The sequence below is a fragment of the Mirounga angustirostris genome, unplaced genomic scaffold, assembly GCF_029215605.1.
Source record: "Mirounga angustirostris isolate CCGP_5_RB_7025 unplaced genomic scaffold, mMirAng1.0.hap1 SCAF_4, whole genome shotgun sequence".
In the NCBI taxonomy this organism is placed as follows: domain Eukaryota; kingdom Metazoa; phylum Chordata; class Mammalia; order Carnivora; family Phocidae; genus Mirounga; species Mirounga angustirostris.
This window is the reverse complement of record NW_026991712.1, coordinates 11,531,569-11,552,455: the sequence shown is the minus strand read 5'-3', so window position 1 is coordinate 11,552,455 and position 20,887 is coordinate 11,531,569. Positions and strand designations below refer to the sequence as shown.

The window sequence follows — 20,887 nt, the reverse complement described above, 5'->3', positions numbered from 1 at the left end:
ACGGCACATGCCAGGGTGCCATCCCCGAGGCGGGGAGGGGCGGGGCTGGTGCAGAAGCATGGGGCCCACCTGAGGACATGGCAGGCCACTTCCTGGGCGCCACGTGCAGGCAGGCAGGGGCATGTGGTGGGCCGTGAGGGTGAGGTGCGGGGGCGGGGGCTCACATCCTGTTCACTGAGAACACAGAAGCGAAGTCGTTTCGAGAACAGAGAAGGTGTGAAGGAGACGGGGACTAGGGAGGGCAGGGGCAAGTCATGGATCCTGCAGATGGAGGGCTCCAGGCAGCCTCAGAGGACCACGTGAGCTCAGCAGACAGGAAGCAGAGCAGAGCCGCCGTCCTCACTCTGCTTCTCCATCATGTGCAGGTGTGTGGAGCCAGCCCAGCGCGGGTCAAGCGAGCAGAACCGGCACAGGAGCGGTGCGGAAGAGGAGGAAGAGCGTTAGGAGAGATGATGCTGGCTCAGGATCCTTGCTGAGGGACAGTGAGAAAGTGGCAATGGCCACAGGGGTGGGGGCGGTGGGGCTAAGAATCGCTGTGGTTTGGGAGCAAGAAGAAGGGAGCTGGACAGGCAGGTGGAAGGAACCAGAGGTAACGTGTGGTCGATGGGGGAAGAGCACAGGGCTGAATCGGGGCAGATCGTAGACAAGTGGGAACAGTGCTCCGGAAACACCTCAAACTTCTCTGGGACCAGGACAGCCCTTTGGGCAGAGGTTAAAAGAAGAAAACAATGACTTGAGATAAAGACTCAGTAAATCCGGGGGAAGCTTCCTCTGTGTTCCATGGAGAATGAACCGGCAGCTACCTTTTATTGTAGGACACAGAAGCCCAGTCAGTGCTCCTCCAAATATGCCACTTTCCTGAAGACCTCGGGAGAGGGGTGGATCCCAGCCTCCCACCACAAATCCCTAACTTTGACTTCTGGGGTCAAAGGTCTTGCCCTCAGTACTAACTGAAACCCATGGAGCGGCCACAAGTCCTCTGAACCCCATCTGCACCTAGCGTGGGCCCTGTGGCCTTGCGGACCTAAGTGAGGATGGACAGGATGAACCAAAGGCGGCTGTGGATGTTCTCAGCTCCCAAGCTGGAGCCGGCAACAAAGAAGAGGGAGCAGATAAGACAACGGACATGCTGGTCTTACGGATGAAAAGCTCGATCAGGATCCAGGAAGATTTGGTCAAAGAACCGAGTGTCTTTGCTTGGCAGGGAAACACTGCTTTCTTGTACTTCTCAGAGCATGAGGATCTCTACTTTGCATGATGGATGCTGTCCCAGGGAAGGATTTCTGTGCCACAGAAAGCGAGGGGCTTTCTGAAGCATGATCTCATTTCGCCCTCATAAAACCTCATGAAGCAGGTATTCCTGCCCACGTTTACAGGTGAGGAATCTGAGGCTTCGGGAAGCTTCCGAGTCCCCTGCCCAGGCCACTTGGCAAGTGAGTGGCAGAGGTGGTACTTGGACTGTGTTTGCAAGAAGAGAAAGAATGGTATCCCCAGACCCAGGGATGATAACATCTTCTAGAAAAGGACAGTGGTTTTTTGGGAGAAGTATGGTGTTTTGCTAATCACAAAAACTGAGTTTATAAATATCTTTCTTCGTTGAACAGATACTTATTGGGCACGTACTCCATGCTAGGTGCTGCTTTAGGCATCTGGGATCAAGCCAAGAACTAGAGAGACAGAGACAACTGTCCCCTTGGAGGGTACCATGACAGTCTAATTACATGAACACGAGAAAGAGAAATCTTACCTTTCTGAGGTAGTTTAGGAAGAACTCTTGGACCAAGGGCAGTCTTTGCAGAGCTGGTGCTAATTAATAAATAAGAATAATTAAGGATCTCAAAATGCTGTAATATCATTAAGTGATCTAATATTCAAAGAAATCACAAGAGTTATGCTGAGTTCTCTAAAAACCCTTTCAAAATTTCTTTAACAGATTACAGTCTGTTTTCCACTATTCAAAATCTGCCTGGCTGGGGAGGACCCAGGAAAGGGTGAACAGGCCAGCTCTGTGAATGATAAAGCCACCACCTCTTCCCCTCGAAACCTGTCCTCAGAGGTAAAATGTGTGAGCGCCCGGTGGAGCATGGCCCCGGGGGACCACATGGAAGCCGTCTCCTCGTGGGATTCTATCTCTCACCCTAACTCTTGCCACCCCCACTTCCAGGGGAGGACACTGAAGTCTGGGGCGTTTCAGCCCCAAGGCTGGCCAGGGAGGAGATGTAAATGGAGACCTCGCTCTGTTTGATGCCAGAGCTCCCGTGTCCCCCGCAGCACCAGAGCAGAAAGCTTGGGTCTCAGACCTCCAGGCTTTCCCTCCGCTTGGAGCACTTACCAAACGAGTAGGGAAACACACCCAAGTCTCGGGAATAGGAAGTCCATCCCACGGGGTCTGAATAACCCAGGGTTCCTCCCCGTTCCCCTGCCACCACTGACATGCCAGGGCCGCGGCTGCCGCGGTGCTCCTTTAGCAAGAGGCTGGAGCTATTCTCAGAGGACGCCAGGGCCTGCAGCCTCAAGGAGGAACAGCAGCCGAGCACCGGAGTCCTCCGTGCCAAGAGCCCCTCTGAATCTCTCGTTTGTCCTCTTGTGTCCTATGATGTCCCAAGAATTGGCTTTCCCCTCTTTCTCTCCTAACTGCGTTTAAAGGAACAGGGAAAGCCAAACCAAACGAACAAAACAGAGTCAAAGAAGATGAAATGCACGTGCTGTCACCTCCTAACCACTCTCTCCTCAGCTCTTGTGAAATCCTATTGCCCCCGGGCCATGGACATAATGTCCCTGCGAATCCAGAAGCGGTGAACCCCTCTGGAGCGTGTGTTTCTCACGTCCGGCCTCGGCATGTTCTCAGGGAAGCACACCTGCCGATTACTGACGTGAGCACGACGCTGGTTCCTGACCAAGGCCCAGGGTCAACACTGAACACCCATGGGCCTGGGCTGCTTCCTCTGCAAAGGAACACGAGGTCGCTGCTGTGTGCACGTGGCTTGATTCTGCTTAAAAAGCATTTTGTGGGCACTCTCCACCTATCAGACATTCTCCCCCTCTGGAAGAAGACGCCGGAACTGCAGTCTGAGCCCGGCCCCCCAACCCCCTGGGTGGAAGTTGGGACCCAAGGGGAGGGGACGACGGGACGTGGAGTCTGGAGGACAAGTAGGTTGAGTCCAGCTCCGACATCTGCCACCACTTCACCTCTCAAGTTCTCGGGGCCGCTCCCTCGTCTATACGATGGAGGAAATAGTAATCGGCCTATCTGACAAAGTTGTAAAGACTAAATAGGACAGTGGCATTAAAATAAATGAGAACTTTGTTTTGCTCTTTGATAAACTCTGGAAAGCACCCCCCACACACCAGCTGACTCCTTCTCCCTAAGGTTTTGGGACTGTAAGTGGCTCTTTGTGTCTTTATCTCAGATCGGGCCTCTAGAGAATATTCTTTGCGTTGGTACTGCATAAATGTTGCCCACAGAAGATCTTCCAAAGACCCATTTCTGTGAAAGGATGGAAGGAAGGGATGCTGCTTTTAGCCTAGCCTAAGAAAATCATACAAACGGGGCACTTGGAAAGAGTCCTATTTTTATGTCTGAAAATCTCTGGGCTGTCAGATTTCCTGAGAACTGCTTTCATTCTCAAGTCTGCAAAAAGGAGTCAAGAGTAACAAAACAAAGCTACTTAATTAAAAAATGAAAAATACAACCTCATTCTGGTAGACTCTGACATGAGGGAAGTGAGGCCAGTCCCCACTGGGAACTGGAATGGGGGAGAACCTGGCACTGGACAGCCCGGCCTGCCAACGTGCCGGGGGACAGTGGCTTGTCATGGGGGCCTGACGGACGGGTGCATACTGACAGTCCACGTTTCGTTTCTCCTCACGATCAGGGACGGGCCACACTTTGAGCAGACTGCCACCAACACTCCTTTCTAGAATTCCGGAGAGTGAACTATGATCCCAGCTGAGGGAGAAACATGAAGGCAGCTTACCTTGATTGCTGAGACAGTCCCTCAAACTTGTTTGTGGTCTTACTTGATGATGATGGACCCACATCGTTACCTACAGGGAAAATCAGATGTCAAGTTGCATCTTTAGGCAGGGGAATGGAATACGGGGACTCAGGACGTGGCAGACAGGCACCCCTCTGGTTCCAGAAAGGAACTGAAAAGTCTCGAACTAGAATGGTATGCATTTGTAACTTTGAAACAAAACTAGCACCATTTTGGGCTCTGACAGTATGTTTTGTTTTGTTTTTGGTGTTTTTTTTTTTTTGTATTCAAGGACGATGTCAAAAAGATGAACAGCCCACCCCCAGACAAAGCCTATAAGATCACAGGACTTTGGGGATGTCCCATTGGCTCAGGATCTTGTCCTTAGCTTGGGCGCAGGGAAAGAAGAGTAAAACCTCAAATTCACCCAGAGGTTGCAATGCCAGACTAGGCCTGGCAGCCAGACTCAGAATACACAACCCACAAACTGTGTCTGTATGGATGCTGTTCAGTAGGATGGTGATAACTGGCCATCTGCGGGGCGAGACTCTCAGTCACTCTTGCCATCACTCACTCAGACCTTAGCATTTACTAAGTACCAACTAGGTGCAAGGCGTGGATGGAGAGCAGAAGGCCCCAAAGCAAATCAAATGTCTCTGCTCTTGCCAGGTTTCTGATCTGGCCTGGGCAATGTACGTGTACAAACTAGACTGATAATGTGGAGTGAGGTCAACGGTGAACAGGGTTGTGTGCTATGGAAAGGAAACGCTGTCAAAACCTCACTGGTAAGAGGAGCAGGGAACGTCCTCACTGGGGGACGAGGCACCTGAACAGTGAAGAACTTTCTAATCGGGGGTGGCGGGGGGCCGCAAAACCACATACGTGCTCTTTGTCCGGGAGAAGGCAGAGAGACGGGTGAGAATAACTGCTGTGGGACCCATCCCACAGTGGGAGGAGCACAGAGCCCCGTGCTGCCAGGCGCCCAGGAGGAACCCCTGGACCCTGCAGGGGCACAGCTGTCTCTGGGGCTCCAGCTTATGTCCTGCCCACCCTTCCAAAGACTGCTGTGCAAAGTCCAGCCCCTTCCTCCCCTGCCTGGACACCCACAGGATCCCCCGGGTGCCTTGGGGAAGGGGCTGGCTGAGGAGAATCAGGAACAGGAGGGCAGGGGCAGAGGACAGGACTGGCCAAAGCACTGAACTCTGAGCCACAGCACCTACGGCCGCCCAAGCGCTTCTCAACTCCACACAACAGGAAGAGCTGGTGTCCTTATCCTCATTTTAAAGATGAAGAAACAAGGTTAAGTGCCTGCAGTTCACACGGCTACCTGGTCTACCCAGAAGTCCTGACCGGAAGTCCTGACCACGGGTCTACAGCCTTGTCACTACCCGTCCTGATGCCCCGATGGTAACGTCAATAACAGCGACCGCCGTTCATTGAGCATCTACTAGGAGTGAGGTAGGGGGTAAGTACGTCACTGGGATGAGGTCCATGACGTACGTAATCCAAGTACCCTCCATGTTGTATATGAAGAAACACACAAAGTGGTACAGCTAAGCCCAAGGTCAAGTAGCTGGTAGGGGTGCGTGCTGGGATACAGAGCCGAGCAGCCGGCCTCCAGGATCTGTACTAACCAGCCCCCCATCACCGCTCGTCCCACCGAACCTCCCGGATGGGGGAGGATGGCCGAGGGCTGACAGGGGTCCTCCTGGACAGAACTTTCTGTAACTCTAGGACACTGCTGCAGGAAGAAACGAGCTAAACTGGTGTTACCAGGGCCGATGATTTTCAAATATAGCTTTATTTTAGTAAGACACTCCTTCCAACCACCGGTACATTTCCATGAGCCATCACTGGTACTGAAGGATGCCTCCGGCAGCCTCTCAGGGAATCCTCCGAGCTGTGAATGCCGTTCAGGTAGGCGTTTCTTTTCAGCACAGTGTTTAGCGTGAGTCCTTAGGATTGGCTCTCAGATCTCACACTCTCAGACTTCATTGAGCCATAACAATCAAAATATCAAAGGAAGTTCTATGCTAGGGTAAACCACTGCATCTGTTAATTCCCTTTCCAGGTAGAAAACATTCCAAACCAGTGATTCTTAACCCTCTTGCGTGTGGGACCGACTATGAGACCATTTGGGCTGCAGAGAGGAGGACACTGGCCCCTCGCTCTGCTTCTGGCCACCCACTCTGCTGTCACACAGATGAGCCATCACCCCAGGGGCTGCGGCCTGACCCTGGAGCCCAAATGTCCGTGTCCTCCTTTAACCCTGCTCTCTGGCCACTCAAGGTGACTCTCCATCTCCAAACACAATGTCTTTCTCTGCCTCCATAACTTTGGCCCTCTGTCCCTTCTCTCTGCAACACCAAACCCCTCCCACTCGTGGTGAACGCCTATGCAACCTGCAAAGAGTCTCTCCAGTGTCAACTTCTGGGAATTCTTCCCTACCCAGACTTAACCACTCCCTCCTTCCTGTCAGCCTACCACCATTCATCATTGGGCAGTGGTTAAGGGTGCAGATTTTGGAGCCAGACAAGCCTGGGTTTGACCTTCAGCCCCACCATCGCCCAGTGGGTATGAGCTTGGGCTACAATGCTTTTTCTGCTAAGCCTCAGTCCCCATATCTATAAAATGGAAACAAAATAGCATCTACTCCACCAGATAGGTACGAGCATCACAAAAGATAAACTATGGAGTGCACAGTGTATGTGCTGGGCCACGAGCATGACACAAATGGAAACTATTATTCACAGCTCTCTGATGGAATGCAACAGAAATGATGATGACCTACTCACTGAGCGAGCACCTCAAAGGCAGGGCCTGTGCCTTGGACATCGTCGTCACCTCACCTGCTAGCCCAGCCTCTGGCACACAGTAGCCACTAGGCTCCTGAGGAATGACGTCAGGGCCCGCAGCACTGACTCATCTGCCTCTCTGCCCACGGCTTCATTTTCCCCACACCTAGGGGAAAGTCTCTGTGGTTGGCAGACAGGAACCCCAGCAATCTCATGGCTAGGCAAAGGCCACGTGCCATGCCTAGGAAGAAAAGCGTGACTTAGACACATTTCTGAAAAAAGGATAGCATTCAAGGGAGGAGTAGAAACACGGAAGCAGTTCAATTTCTTCTCTCTTTGTGCAACCTGGAAAAGGACTCGCGTGTACAAGAGATGTGTGTGAGACAGAGCCGGGGACAGATGCTGGGCCAGCAGGTGAAGGAGTTGTGGCCAAGACTCGGGGTCAGAAATGTCGGGCTAAGAGGCTGTGGACAGAGAGGAGGACACTGGCCCAGCAGTGAATGACACACAGGCTCCAGGAGTCTTCTGGAAGAGTGGATAAATAGAGGAGACTTGGAGTCTGAAGTGAGTTCATACACCAGCTCTGAAGTGACTGGATTTGTGATTCTATACAAGCATTTGACTGCTCTGTGCTTCAGTTTCCCCAGTGATAAAATTCAGACAGTGACCACCTCTATTGTACACAATGGCTGTGACGGCTGAATGATGGATGAACAAGCGCACGGCGCCTGGTACACGGGAAATACTCTACAAATGGTCGTAGCCGTTATTAATTTCTAGATAAGCATGCACAATGGAAGCAGGGGGTGGGGGGCAGGGAGCGGACATGAAAATGTACTGGGAAACTCAAGAAAAGGGAAGAACAAGGAATTTCTGTCTAGAGGCTCTTTTATAAACCAATACTGTTCCAATGAGCGGACGTGCATGCCTTGGATCAGACATTTCAAATGCTGAGTCTTTCACCTGAAGTTCTGGCCTTGAAATAGAAGGGAACCAATCTGTGGTATAGTTTTCCACTTATTATCTGTTCTACAGTTAAAAGAAAAAAAAAAAAGCTTATACAATTTTAAATCCCAGTGACCAAAGATAAGGAATGTGATTTCTAGAGGTCATGTAGCCTGGGACTGGTAGAACCCAGATCAGAACCTGGGCTTCCAGAATGTTCTTTTAATGCATGTTATGGTTGCCCGTGATGTGTGCTGTCGAGACTCCTCTGAATACCGCCAAAGGACGGAGGTCCTGCGGTGAGCTGCTCTTAGGTATTAATTATACGACTCTCAAGCGTGACAAGAGGGTTAATCTTATGGCCACCACAAACTGGATAATTAGTTGTATTTTTTCTTTGCTCTTGCCTGTAAAAACCTCAGTGTCAAATCTGTGGTCTATTTCCAGCCACTGTCTGTGATCTTATATTACACATTTTGCGAAGAGATCACACTCTTGGACTTTTACCTTGTTACCTTTATTCTCTCTTTGTCCTCATTTCTTAATTAATTTTACTTAAATTGTGTTAAAATATGTGTTGGCCTATTATAAAAGTAGGTTATAAACAAATTATGTATTTCCAGAGGTGAGGTTTAATGACATGCCCCTTGAAACATCAAAGTCCCCAAACAACCCAAATCTGCCCATAAGCCTACTTGTTTTCTCATCAAAAGCCTGCCTAGGCAGTCTCCTGAGACAGATGGCTGAATTCATCACAATAGCGGGACTTGGGTAATGTGATGCCCGGGCTATTTCGGGTGCCGTGGACACTGGTGCTGGCAGGGAGAAAGCCTGGAGCGGCCTTCCCTGCATACCAGGGCTCCATGCTGCAGATGGACGAGGTGGCACAGCCAGGCGGAGGGTACCTTCCTGCCCGGCTACCTCTTCCCGTCTTTGCTTCATGGGCAAAGAAACAGCTGCTGACATGGGGAATGGCCAAGGAATCACGGAGCGATCACATGTAGAACACAGCAGAACATGGAGAGGGGGAGGAGTGCAGGCTCTCCCAGCCACACAGGCTGGTGACAGATCTTGGCTCCCTGAGTACCAGCTGTGGGAACTTGGGCAAGTGATTGAATCTTCCTGCGTCTCAGTGTCCTGAAAGTTGAGGTCCCAGCATTTCCTACTTTGTGGAACTGTGGTTAAGAATTAGATTAAGTACCGGGGTGCCCGGCTGGCTCGGCCGGGGGGGGTGCGTGCGGCTCTTGATCTCGGGGGTTGTGAGTTCAAGCCCCACGTTGGGTGTAGAGGATTACTTAAATAAAACTTTAAAAAAATTAGGTAAGTACTATTAACTAGCCTAGCCCCATTTTACAGCTGGAGAAACTGAGGTATGGAACAATTCAAAAATAATCACTGAAAGCCACCAGGCTACCAAGTGGTAAGGATGGGTCAGAATCCGGCTATGGCACAGGGTCCACACTGTGCTCTGAGATGGAAACAGCACGTGCCCTTGTAAGGAGTTCAGAATGCCCTGGGAAACACAGGTGCACACAGAACCACCGTGGTAACCCTGTGCCAGAGGGGCCAGGCTGGGAGTGCGGGGGTGGCTAGACTGGGAAGGCCCCTTGAACGGGGCCCTGGAGAGCAGATCTCGAAGGAGGACTAAGCATTAACACAAATGAGTAGAATATTCCAGGCTGAGGCACATTGTAAGCAAAGGCTCAGATCTTAGAGCAAAGAATGTGGTTCGGGAACCTGGTGTATCTATATGGCAGGCATGTTGTGGGAAGGTGAGGCCTTGGGAGAGCCAGAGGCTTACACCTGTACCGTCCCCTCATGCTGGTATCCATTTCTTGGGCTCAGATCCTAATGATGGGTCCACAGAGGGAAGCTGTAGGCATCATAAATGCTGCCGAGGAGACTGATCCCCCCTTGTGTTTTATTAATAGTCTGGATCCCGCTTCTGGCTTCTGGAACACCATGTCAGCGGGAACTAGGCAGGGACAGACCAGGCCTTTAGGTAGCTCTCACATACGTGCGCCCACACTAACTCAGAAAGAATGGCCCTGACAGTCTCAGAATTACTATTTAGGGCTGTTTATGAGCGACCACCAAAGTCTGTGGCGTGGAGAATTGTCACTAGGCCACAGACAGATTCTGGTTTTCGTCCCTCATGGCTGGTGGTAGGTGGGAGGCTCTCGCTGCGGAGAGCCACCAGCAGATGGCTCGGGGCCCCTGTCTTCGAAAGGCTCCCTGTTGGGGGCACCAACTCTCACAGAGCGGTGACTCTGTTTCTTAATGAAAAATGCCCCTTGCCCACAAAAACAAAAAACAAACAAAAGACCAGCAGCTACGAGTCCTGCTACTGAGTGACGGGAAAGAAATCTAAGAAAGTGATTCCTAAGCCAGAAAACAGAAATTTCGTAAAATTAATTGTAGACCGACTGAGCCTGTAGGACGAATACAGGCACCATCAACTTTACACGGAAATAAAAACCGATGAACAACAGGATCAACGTTTAGTGAAATTGGGAAAAGGTGAGTTTATGATCTGTGGTATGAAAACCTGCACAGGTCTGACCTTCAGGAGAATGTTATTTGGGTTTGGAAAGTCCTCTTGGATGAAACCTGGGGACGTCTGGAAGGCGGGGATAGCAACCCATGGACACGTCAAGGACACATGTAACACGCCGCTGCGTGCGGGAGCCTCCGCTACTCTTCCCTGGCTTGTCTCACTGGGGAGCTGACCTGTCACCGCCCTCCACAAATGTCTCCTCTGCACAGCCTTCCCCTGCAGTCTGACACCGTTTCTCAGCATTTCCACAGTAGTCCGTTAACATGTCAGCCCCAACGGTCAAGAACACTCACTCCCTGGCTTGCCGGTCTGTCTCCCTCACGAGGCTGTGGGCTCCCTGAGCGGATGGGTCGAGAAGGCCCACACGACAGGCAGACACACATGCGCAGGGAATGGCCGACCACACAGACACATTCGCACGCTCGCTGTGGCGCCGCGGCCGGATGACAGATGGGTGCCAACCTGCATATGGGTGAGTATGGGTTTTTGCAAAAACTCCAAAGGATCACAACACCTTCGCATAGGCTTTTGAAGAAGCCCTCTAATGCATTCAGCTGAATTACCTATCAGTTACGATCAGAAACCCAAGGGAAAAGAAGCCACAGTGGAACTCATGGGCAGAAGGAGGTGCCCGTGGGAACGAGCATGCTCCTCTAACAAAGGTTCTCTTTCTCTCCATGCCTGTCAGGGGCCTGACCCCCCTGGGCGCCGGGGAGACTCTTGGTGCTTGATTGCAATTGCTGGTGGGCTAGCGAGGAGTTCTGGGGAACTAAAAAGGTAGGAAAGATGGAAATTATGTACCTCGTGGATATAAATTTGTCTGCAGTCAATGTCGCTAACTGACTCTGTGCACATTTATTCACCGTCAGGTGATTACGGAGGACCTACTACATGCGGGCTCGATGCTAGGCCCTGCAGACACAAAAGACAAGACAGACAGAGTCCCTGCTCTCGTGGAGCTTACATTCTAGAGAGACCAAGAAGCCAAACACAGAGTACTACTCCACAGTGACAGGTGGTCTGAAGGAAATGGCGGGGGAAGGAAGCTCCTTTACAGAGGGGGGTCGGGAGACAAGCGTTGAAGCCGGGAGGGACAAAAGGGAGCCAGGCTCGCGAAGCGCAGGACACAGCTGCAGGAGTGGAGTGGCCTCAGGAGGGAGAGCCCGGTGTGCTTGAGCAGTGAGGAGGCCGTGTGGCATGAGCGGAGGGTGGGTGCTGGACGGTCAGCCCTACACCCTGCAGGGCCCCCTAGGTCCTGGGCCAAGGAGCTGGCGTTCACCCTGAAGCACAGCAGGAACGCGTTAAAGGTGAGAAGTGACTGTGTTTGATTTACATGTTGAGAAAACCTTCTGACTTATATTCTGGCTGTTGTGAGAATGGATGACTTTGCTTTTCTGAGTCTCCGTTTCCTCATCTGTAAGTGAGGTTGACAATACCCACTGCACAGAGTTGCTACTGTGATTGAAAGAGATTTATGAGCATGGTATCTGGTGCCCAGGAAACGCTCAGCACTTTAGTACTGCTCTGGCTTTTAAATGATCCTAAATATCTTCTAGGATGTTGCTTGGCCTTGAGTACAGTCTCACGCATATGTATCCAAGCCCTCGCCCGGCGTGTGTGCAGGCTGGCCCGTTTGCTGAATGTGCAGGTGCCCGCTGCCCGCTGCACCCCACGCACTGCCTGGCCCGGGCAGCGCTGGCCCTGACTTTAGGATGACTTACCCCAAGGAACTGCGCCTTTGTTTGGGGGCCCGTGAGGTAGTGGGCTGGGAGGGTCGGACAGGGTTCTCTTGTGTCCGGGTGGTGGGGGAGGAGGCCTCTTCTTGGACAGGGTGGAGCTGCCACTAGAGGTCTGGGTGCTTAGAGGGAGTGTTGAAGGTGGGCCAGTTGGACCTAGAAAGGAATCGAACGGGGCAGGAAGGTTAATCCCAGTCTCAGAGACAGAACAACCATATGCAGTTACTTCCACACGCCACATGTGGTACGGAACACAGACAAAGCGCAAAGCTGGATATGGCCAATTCCATCGACTCAGCAGCTCACAAAGAGCAGTTTCAAAATTGCTGGTAAAATTAAAAAAAAAGAAAAATCACAAGAAAAGAAAGGGAAGTGTGTGCTTTTAAGGGAATGCCCACCCCACGGAATGCTAATGGGTTTAAGATCCTCATTTAGGTACCATGGGAAAAATAAAACATACATTTTAAATGAATAACTTGGTGGGACCATCACGACATCCATGGAGGAAGAAGGCACACAGCACTGCTAGCAAAATCAACAGGGAAAGAACAGAGTAGAGACTAACCCTTCAGGGGGCCACAGGGTGGGACATGGAAATGTTCACAGGATTTTTCTCTTCACTACAACTTTTTCCTTTGGTCTGTAATCTTTGCCTGAAGTTTTTTTTTTTAATAACTTTTATCAAGAATGAAGAATCCAATGTAAAGAATTCCTTCAAAAAAGAGAAATTCAAAAACTCTTTTTTTCCTTCAGTTCTGAGTTGTTCTAGAAATCATAAACCACCTATTGGAAGCCTGAGTAAGTTACACAGATTAGACATTGATGCCTGTAGATTTAAAAAAAGACTCCACTTTCTCCAGAGGGAAAGACGGGATGGCAGTAACGATGACTATTCCACACACACACACAACCACTATTGCAAAACCTGACTTTTCCAACCTAATGCTTTAAGAAAAAAATGGAGCTTGTTTTCAAGAGCGGTTACAGGATTAGTATTTATGGTATTAGTTTTGTTTATTCAAAGCGATGCTGAGTGGCCGGTGGGTGCCAAGCACTGGATACTGGGCACCGTGGCAAGCATCTCTTTATGGAGCATTCCCAGGTACACCGTTTAACTGTGTTCATGGGCAACTGTTTCTGCAAGCAGTTAACGAAAAAAAAAAAAGGGAAGGAGGGAGGAAAAAAAAAACAAAAAACACTGCCACAGCAAATTTTTAACACAGGATAGTAGATACCTGGTGATCCAGAAAGGCCCCAAAAGAGCTTTTTATATTCTGTGTATTAAAAGAAAAGCTTAATTACTGCTGGCTTCCTTCCTTGGTAAAATAAGCCTTGCATTTCCCATTACTGACTCCTGGTCAGCACCAGCACTGACTTACACCAGTGATTCTCAGAGACAGTCTTGTTTTGGAAATCAATACTGACAACCTCAGTAAGATCATCACGTTTTCGGATACAATGGCCTGAGCTCTACAGGTTACCCTCTCTGTCCTACTGATGTGATACCTCACGAAAGCCTTACTCTTACTCCAAATTCCAAATTAGCACCTGGTTATGGTACCAGTCCTGCAGTTTCACAAGTGATTTCATAACAATAAAGTGACTGTTACTATAGCCTTGCATTTGTATAATGATTTGTACTTTTCAAAATGTGTTTGTGGGTTTCCTGGGTGGCTCGTGTCGACTGAGCACCTGACTCCTGGTTTTGGCTCAGGTTGTGATCTTGGGATTGTGGGCTCGAGCCCTGCAATGGGCTCTGCACTCAGCATGGGGTCTGCTGTAGATTACCCCCCCACCCCGCTCTCCCCCCGCTCACGCACTTGCATGCACGCTCTAAAATAAATGAATAAAATCTTAAAAAAAAAATAACGTATTCATATTCCCCTTGATTTTTCATTATTGCCCCCTTCTGCAGTCAGAAAAGCAGGAATTTGGAGTGTGTAAGGTTTCCCTGCCATGGGGTGTGAAGCCGACAGTGCAGCTCTCTGGGAGCGGCGCGGTGCTCGCTCGCCTCACGCTGCTGTTCCTGAAAGCCAGGACTGGGCTCTGTGTGCTGGGCACAATAGGAAAACAACCCTGATGACAACAGCCAATGCTCAGTATTAGGAAGTGTAACTTTCCTCTTGGAAATACGCGGAGAACAGAGACTAGACAATGATGAAATTCTCCAGCACTTTCATCTTTATCGCCACCTAGGGATCTTCTGAGGCAGTGCATCTAAAAGTGACAAAAATGCCCAACGACAAGGCACTAACAGGCCTGTGTCTCTGAGCAAAGTAGAATGTGCACCTGATTTCAGGAGTGATCCGACCACAGAGTTGTCCTGTAACCACAAACTGAGCAAAATCCAGCCTCCCGAGCTAGCATTTCAGAAATGAAGGCATCAGTGTTCTTTGCAGGATTATGGCCCTTTCTTTCACTTTCTTCATCTGTAATCAGATATTGATTATTGTTTCCTTGTTTACTGCCTGTCTCCCCCACCAGACTGTAATTCTACCAGGGCCAGGATTTTTTCTAGTCTGGTGTATAGTAAGCTGCATTTAGTAATATAGTATTGGATAAATGGACGAATGAACTGTTACTTCTATCTTTTTAAGGAAAACAGAAGGGTTTCACTTAGGGTGACCAACCAAATACTAGAAATAGGGGAAAATAGTAGGGTCATGTTAAGTTTGAAAAGAAATATTCAATACTGTAATTTCACAGCCAGAAAACACACACACAGACCCACCTATTGTTTTGTAATAGCAGCTACAGAAAGGGAGGTATAAAATTTGGCTGGTAGGGCACGAGTTAAAAAAAGGCTGAAAAACACCATATAAGGTCCCAGAAAAGCAGACCTAAACTTTAAAGATCTCAGGGGTGCCTGGGTGGCTCAGTCGGTTAAGCGTCTGCCTTCGGCTCAGGTCATGATCCCGGGGTCCTGGGACTGAGCCCCACATCAGTTTCCTTGCTCAGTGGGGATCCTGCTTCTCCCTCTCCCTCTGCCATCCCCTCTGCTTGTGCTCTGTGTCAAATAAAAGATTTAAAGATCTCAGAAGACGTTTAAAATTAGTAACTAGTCTCAAATGCTAAAAGGAATGTTTTATGCACAATAATCTAAGTCCTGGCTTAGGAAGGAAGCAACTCTGACAGGACAAAGAAAGCTAAAACAAAACAAAAGAGAATAAACACAGCATCAAACAAACACAAGAACTGGTGGGAGGCAAGATTAACAGGGTGGAGAGGATTGGAGGTGAAGTGGACAGCCTGCAGGGGCCTGTGGAAGTAAGAGAAAATGCCCCACTCCTCATTTGCCACTAACACTGTTATGTCCAATTATCTTCTTTCTTAAAAATATGGCTCGAAAAAGCTTCCAGAGCTGCTATAAATAAGTCTGAGGTGAGTGAAATCATTAGAAGGTCTTCCCAGAGGAGACAGCCTCGGCTCTTCCCAAGACGGTGAGCCTCGTTCCACAATCCCATGAGCCCTCCCGATCACTCTGTTTGGATGTTCTCCTGTGTCTTCAGCTCCAGAGATGCCCACTGGACTCCTGGGGGCTTCCTTGCCATGAGTACCTCCGGGTCATCAGTTCGGGGAGGCCCTAACTGAGGTCTATACCTCAGACGTGTGCCCAGCACGTGGCCAGGGCTCAGGAAGCTCGCACGCGAGGTCACTGTCCATCTCAAAGCCACTATGCTCACCCTGGGCAGTTTGCAAGGCTCTTGTTCTACATCCCTGGGCCCAACCATTGGGACTCACAAAAGGCTGTGGCTATTTCCTGAGACCTGCGTTCCCTCTGTTCACTAAAACCCCCTTATGGGACTATAATAATATACTCACAGACTACAGAGGTGGTTTAAATGAAACCGCATCAGATAGGACTCGACTGTCAACAACAAAGAAATGAATCTACTTAGCCTGGAAAAACTGTCCTTCTGCAAAGCCATGCATGTACACTGAAATACATATTTTTAAAAAATCCATTCCTAAAATATGTATTTTTAAAAAATCCATTCCTAAAATCAGCATGCTTTTCAAATCTCCCTCTACATTCCCTAAGTTCTGTAGAGTCACCATTTACGGAGTATCGTGTGCCTGACCTAACACCGAGGAGAGGTTTATACACGTGATCCAGAACTGCCCTTGTAAAGCAGCACTGCCATCATGATCATCTGCTTGCAGGGTGGTGAGACGTAAGGCTCAGAGAGTTTAGGAGACTAGCCACTCACACACATGAATCCGGCTGTGTGATTCAAGGCTGGACGCTGATCCTTGATGGTACCCTGCTCTCCTCCTGGGAACGGCCCTACGTCCTCCCTGGCCCAACTGTGTTCCCTCCTCAGCTCTGCACCTCATCAGTGAAGGGTCAGCCCAATCAGAACCTCATCCAGAGTCTTCTCTAACCCATCCCCTTTGCCCTGGGGCAACTGCTGTTACCTGTGACCTTCCACAAGGCTAAATGGCACTCTATGTTCTCTATGTTGCATTCTAGCTGAATTTTCTCTTCTTTCCCAGACTGAAAGCTCCCTCGGGGTAAGATTCATGTCGTCTTCATGTCTCTCAGTTCCTGGCACATTCTGAACACAATACAAGTCTATGGAAATCATTCATGGCATAACTCAGGAGGATGCTTTTTCACTGTCCTTGTACATTTGGTTTTTAGTAAAACAGAACACCCAAAGGTCTGCCATGCTGGGAGGTCAAATAAAAGTACACCTTTGAAATTTTAAGTAAAAAAAACAAGACTCAGAGGATGGCTTTAAAAACTGTCTTGACAATTTTTGAAAACATTATTTGCAGAAACACAATGTACATATTCTAAACACGCCATGCCATCTATAATAAGTGATAATAGCAGAAATTCTATCTACACACAACCCTGGACAAGACAAATGCTTTTCATGGTGTAGAGCTGACAAGTCTGTTACTTGAGAAAGTTATAGATGGGACACCTGGCTGCTCAGTCAGTGGAGCTTGAGACTCTTGATCTTGGGGTTGAGTGTGAGCCCCGCGTTGGGTGTACAGATTACTTAAAAATAGATAAAATCTTAAAAAGGCAGACAAAGACACAGTGTACTTATGGTGAGAAGGGCCCTGCGTGTAGCAGGAAAGCACTACCATCACTGCTCTCGGGTGGGGAAACAGAGGCATGGCAGGGTGCGGGGAGCGCTGGGAGGGCGCGTGCTCAGCGCGGGGCTGGGCTCCAGCACGGCAGGTAACGCAGGACTGACACGTGCTGCACACCTGGGCATGGGCTACTCCCCAGCCTTCAGACTCCTTCCAGGACTCCAGTAAGTAACAGCACAGTGCCCGCATTCAAGGGCCTGAGGTGGTTCTTACACGGCTCCCCAGACGTCTCCGTACGCAAGAGGCACAACACGATTCCCTCTGCTTTCCACACCTGGCAGTCGGGTGGCTTGTTAGCAAGCCTGTGCCTGTGGCCACACCTGAGGGCAAAAATCCCAGACACACTTTCAGCCCGCAACGTGGCCACTGCAAGAGGACAGATGTGCCATGCTTTAAAAAGGATCAGGGGAGACTGATAAAAATAGGCAAAAAAAAAATCGACATGGGTCAGGGATGACAGCCCACGGGATGTTTCAATATAGAGCCACTCAAATGGCTATCCTCCTATGAGGTTAAGAAAACATCCAGGAAAACTGTAAAGTCTCCGGTATAGGAATAACACTGATACTAAGAAAATATTTCCTAGGCCAGCCGCCATCATTCCGCAATGCACATGAGGCGGCAGCCTCATGTCCTGAGGACACCTTCTCTCCCTTCCTGCCCCTCCCCACCCTCTCTAATGACTGCCATGGGCCTCGAATGAAAGCCACAGAAATGCTGTCTAACGTGCTCACACATCTCAGACTCTGTAGAAAGACTTCCGGCAAGTCAACAAGTCAACTATCACACCCCCAGGATATCTGGAGTAGTTTTAAGAGTGTCCCCTCCTGACTCTGGCCACACATTTCACAGACCCCGCTGTTGTTTATTCACTCAGCAAGCACGGACACAGTGCACTTGCTCCACACAGGGATGCAAGGCCAGCTCACTCTGTGGCACCCGGGGCCGCCCTGCATGGCACATCTTGCAGCTTTCTCTCCCTCCTTCACTGTATGCCCAGGGCCCAGCCCATTTGTTAAGCCGAATGCATGCAGTAGGATCAAACAAATTCCCATCCGTGGGATGCTCGCTATGTGCTAGTCACTACAGACATTATTCATGGTCTCTCAGCAGCGAGCCAGCAAGGTACGCACCCAATCCTGTTTTTCACACGAAGGCCCTGAAGCTCAACACCATCAGCTCAGTATTAAGAAGAGCCCAGGGCAGGGAGAGGATGAGCATGTTCGCAGGAGCCCCATCTCTCGGGGAGGGCCAGGGAAAGACGCTTCCTGAAGGAGGGGGAAGGGAGGCTGGCCCCACAGCGGCTCACGGCTGCCCAGGGCCCCGCAGCGTGGCTCACAGACGGATGTGCCTCAGACGGCGTGGTGCTCTCCCGCATTGCTCTGGGATTCTAACCTAAGTGGGGGCGGGGGGCACCTGGTTCGCACTCTCTGTGACATGAGCACCCACGAGCGAGCACTGCCCGGGGCCGTCGGCCGGCCAGCACCGTGCGGCCATTGTGTAGACCGCCTGCTGGTGGCTCAGACCAAGGTTTGCAGCCTGTCGGAGGCAGGAATCCACAACAGAGTCTGAAGCGCAGCCTCAAGCCACACGGGTATTCGCCCGATATTCACAGGTGCCGCTTCATGCCAGATTCTACGGTCCCGACTCCACCAAGAGACGGGAGGAAACTGTTACTGACATGGCAGCGGTTCGGGTCTCAAGGCTTGAGAAGTTAGTTCTTTTAGGTAAGTCAAGTAAGCTTCCTGAGGCCAGATTTATCCCTCGTTTCTCATTCGTTCACCTAACAAATGCTTTCCTTGAGCACACGATGCCTGCGTCACACCAGCTCACTTCAGAGCACCTGCTCATTTATGAGACTGGGGGGACATCACCGTGGCACCTTTTCTCCCCAAAGGAGCCGTTTTTAGAGCCGAGGAGCTACGGTGGGTGCAGTGTCAGCAGCAGGCCCTCCCGGGGCGCCGACTCTGTGCCAGGCGCTCGGCTAGATGCTCCCTTTATGCCGCATTCACCTGTATAACATCCCGTGTCAGGCCGGTCTGTGTCGCTGTTAAAGATGTGCAACCGTGGGTGCCTGGGTGGCTCAGTTGGTTAAGCGACTGCCTTCAGCTCAGGTCATGATCCTGGAGTCCCGGGATCGAGTCCCGCATCGGGCTCCCTGCTCGGCGGGGAGCTTGCTTCTCCCTCTGACCCTCCCCCCTCTCATGTGCTCTCTCATTCTCTCTCTCTCAAATAAATAAAATCTTAAAAAAAAAAAAGATGTGCAACCATACGAGAGGAGAAAACTGTAGCTCTCCAGCTTAACGTCACTTGCCAACAGTTAAATCAAACCAGCCAACCACAAGCACGCAGCGTCTGTCTCCAGCCCCTGCTCTGGGGGACGGGTCGCACGGCACCATGCTGCTGCCCGTGTTCCTCCGTGTTCTAGAGACATCTGTGGCCACAGCCCGACAGTCCCAAGGGTGCCTCTCCCAGGACTTCAGGGCTCTGCCTGTTACAAAATGCTTTCTCCACATACTGTCTTACTGGATTCTGAGGACAAGACCATGAGGAAGGCAAGACAGTGATCAAGCACCTTCCTCAACGTGGGAGAAGAATAAACCAGAAGGTTTGGTTTGGTGAGTCCTAAGGGCCATTTTTACTTTCCACCCTCTAACAGCCACTGTGTGGCCCGAGATCAGTTCCTCACCCTTTCCCAGGCTCAGTTTCCTCAGCTGTATAATGGGCAGCAGATCACCTTTCAGCATCCTTCCAGCTCTCTAAAATCCAGGTTCTGGGACATTAATTTTTCGCTCAAAGGTGAAAAACAAACCAGTTTTGGCAAGCTTGAAGAATTTCAAGTCTTAACAAACATATGTAAAGTGTGTGGCGGGGGGCAGGTGCTGATCATGAGGGAGAAACGTCTGCATACTTAAATTAATCTTACAGCTTTCACTGACTCTCACCGGACTTCACATCTGAAGAGGTTAGGCAGCAAAATGTGTCTAAGGCCCAAGGGTGGTGAGTTTGGGGTGCTGAACTGCCAAGTCTCCCCACTCCGACTGGAGCCCTGCTCAAGCACAAGGGGGCTTTGCTTGACGGCAACTTAGGTCAAACTTCCCTGCATTCTGATGAGGCAGCTGGAGATTCTTGAAAATATTCCTGTGCTGACTCAGTAATTCCTTCCTCTTTTCCCCTCTGTACTCCTCTTATTAGCGGGGACTTTATCCTGAGTGCCTGCTATCCTAGGATACCTCGCCGGAAGCTGCCATCCATCCAAGCCCTAAATTCACAGTGTGGAAATGACCACTGCTGCAAGCAGAGACCTGGACATCACTTCCACGGAAAATGAGCAAATCAAACGACAGATTCAAGACGTCCTTGTTCTCATGCAAATGGTTCTACCAGTTCAACAGAATGAAATGGAAAACACATAAGGGCCACAAAACAGAGGAGAATTATCTCTGCACACAGTGTCAGCTGATTTTCAACAATGTCTTCTAAGATCTCCATTCTAAGCATTGCCACTTTTCCAAATATAAGGGCACGCGAGCCAGGCTAGCTGCAGGGCACAGGACCCTCCTCAAGCCACTTAGAAAGTCAAGGGGAGCTTGTGCTGCCTCGTCTCTCTACATCTGATGTCCCCCTATGAGCAGCCTGGAAGAGCCCTTGGGTTCTAGTAGAGACGAATTTCTATTCTCAGTGTCAGGATTTTGGGGGGTAGGCCTCGGGGGAAGTAGCTTGTCCAGGGCTGATCACAGTTGCTGCTATGGGCCAGTCGCTGTGCAC

The 20,887-nt window shown here is 50.2% G+C and overlaps 1 protein-coding gene across 10 annotated transcripts in view; it reads right to left on the bottom strand.

Annotated features, from left to right (window-relative positions):
- The window catches only part of ASAP1 (ArfGAP with SH3 domain, ankyrin repeat and PH domain 1), a 348,641-nt gene that overhangs the window by 12,048 nt on the left and 315,706 nt on the right, over positions 1-20,887 (bottom strand). For 9 of the 10 annotated variants that reach the window (XM_045895867.3, XM_064587866.1, XM_064587865.1 and 6 more), the window contains 3 exons: positions 11,996-12,166; positions 3,978-4,047; positions 1,748-1,806 (listed from right to left, as the gene is read on the bottom strand). In XM_045895867.3, the coding sequence (XP_045751823.1) occupies positions 1,748-1,806; positions 3,978-4,047; positions 11,996-12,166 (300 nt within the window). The remainder of the gene's footprint in view (positions 1-1,747; positions 1,807-3,977; positions 4,048-11,995; positions 12,167-20,887) is intronic. The other variant, XM_064587867.1, reaches the window with a different exon arrangement.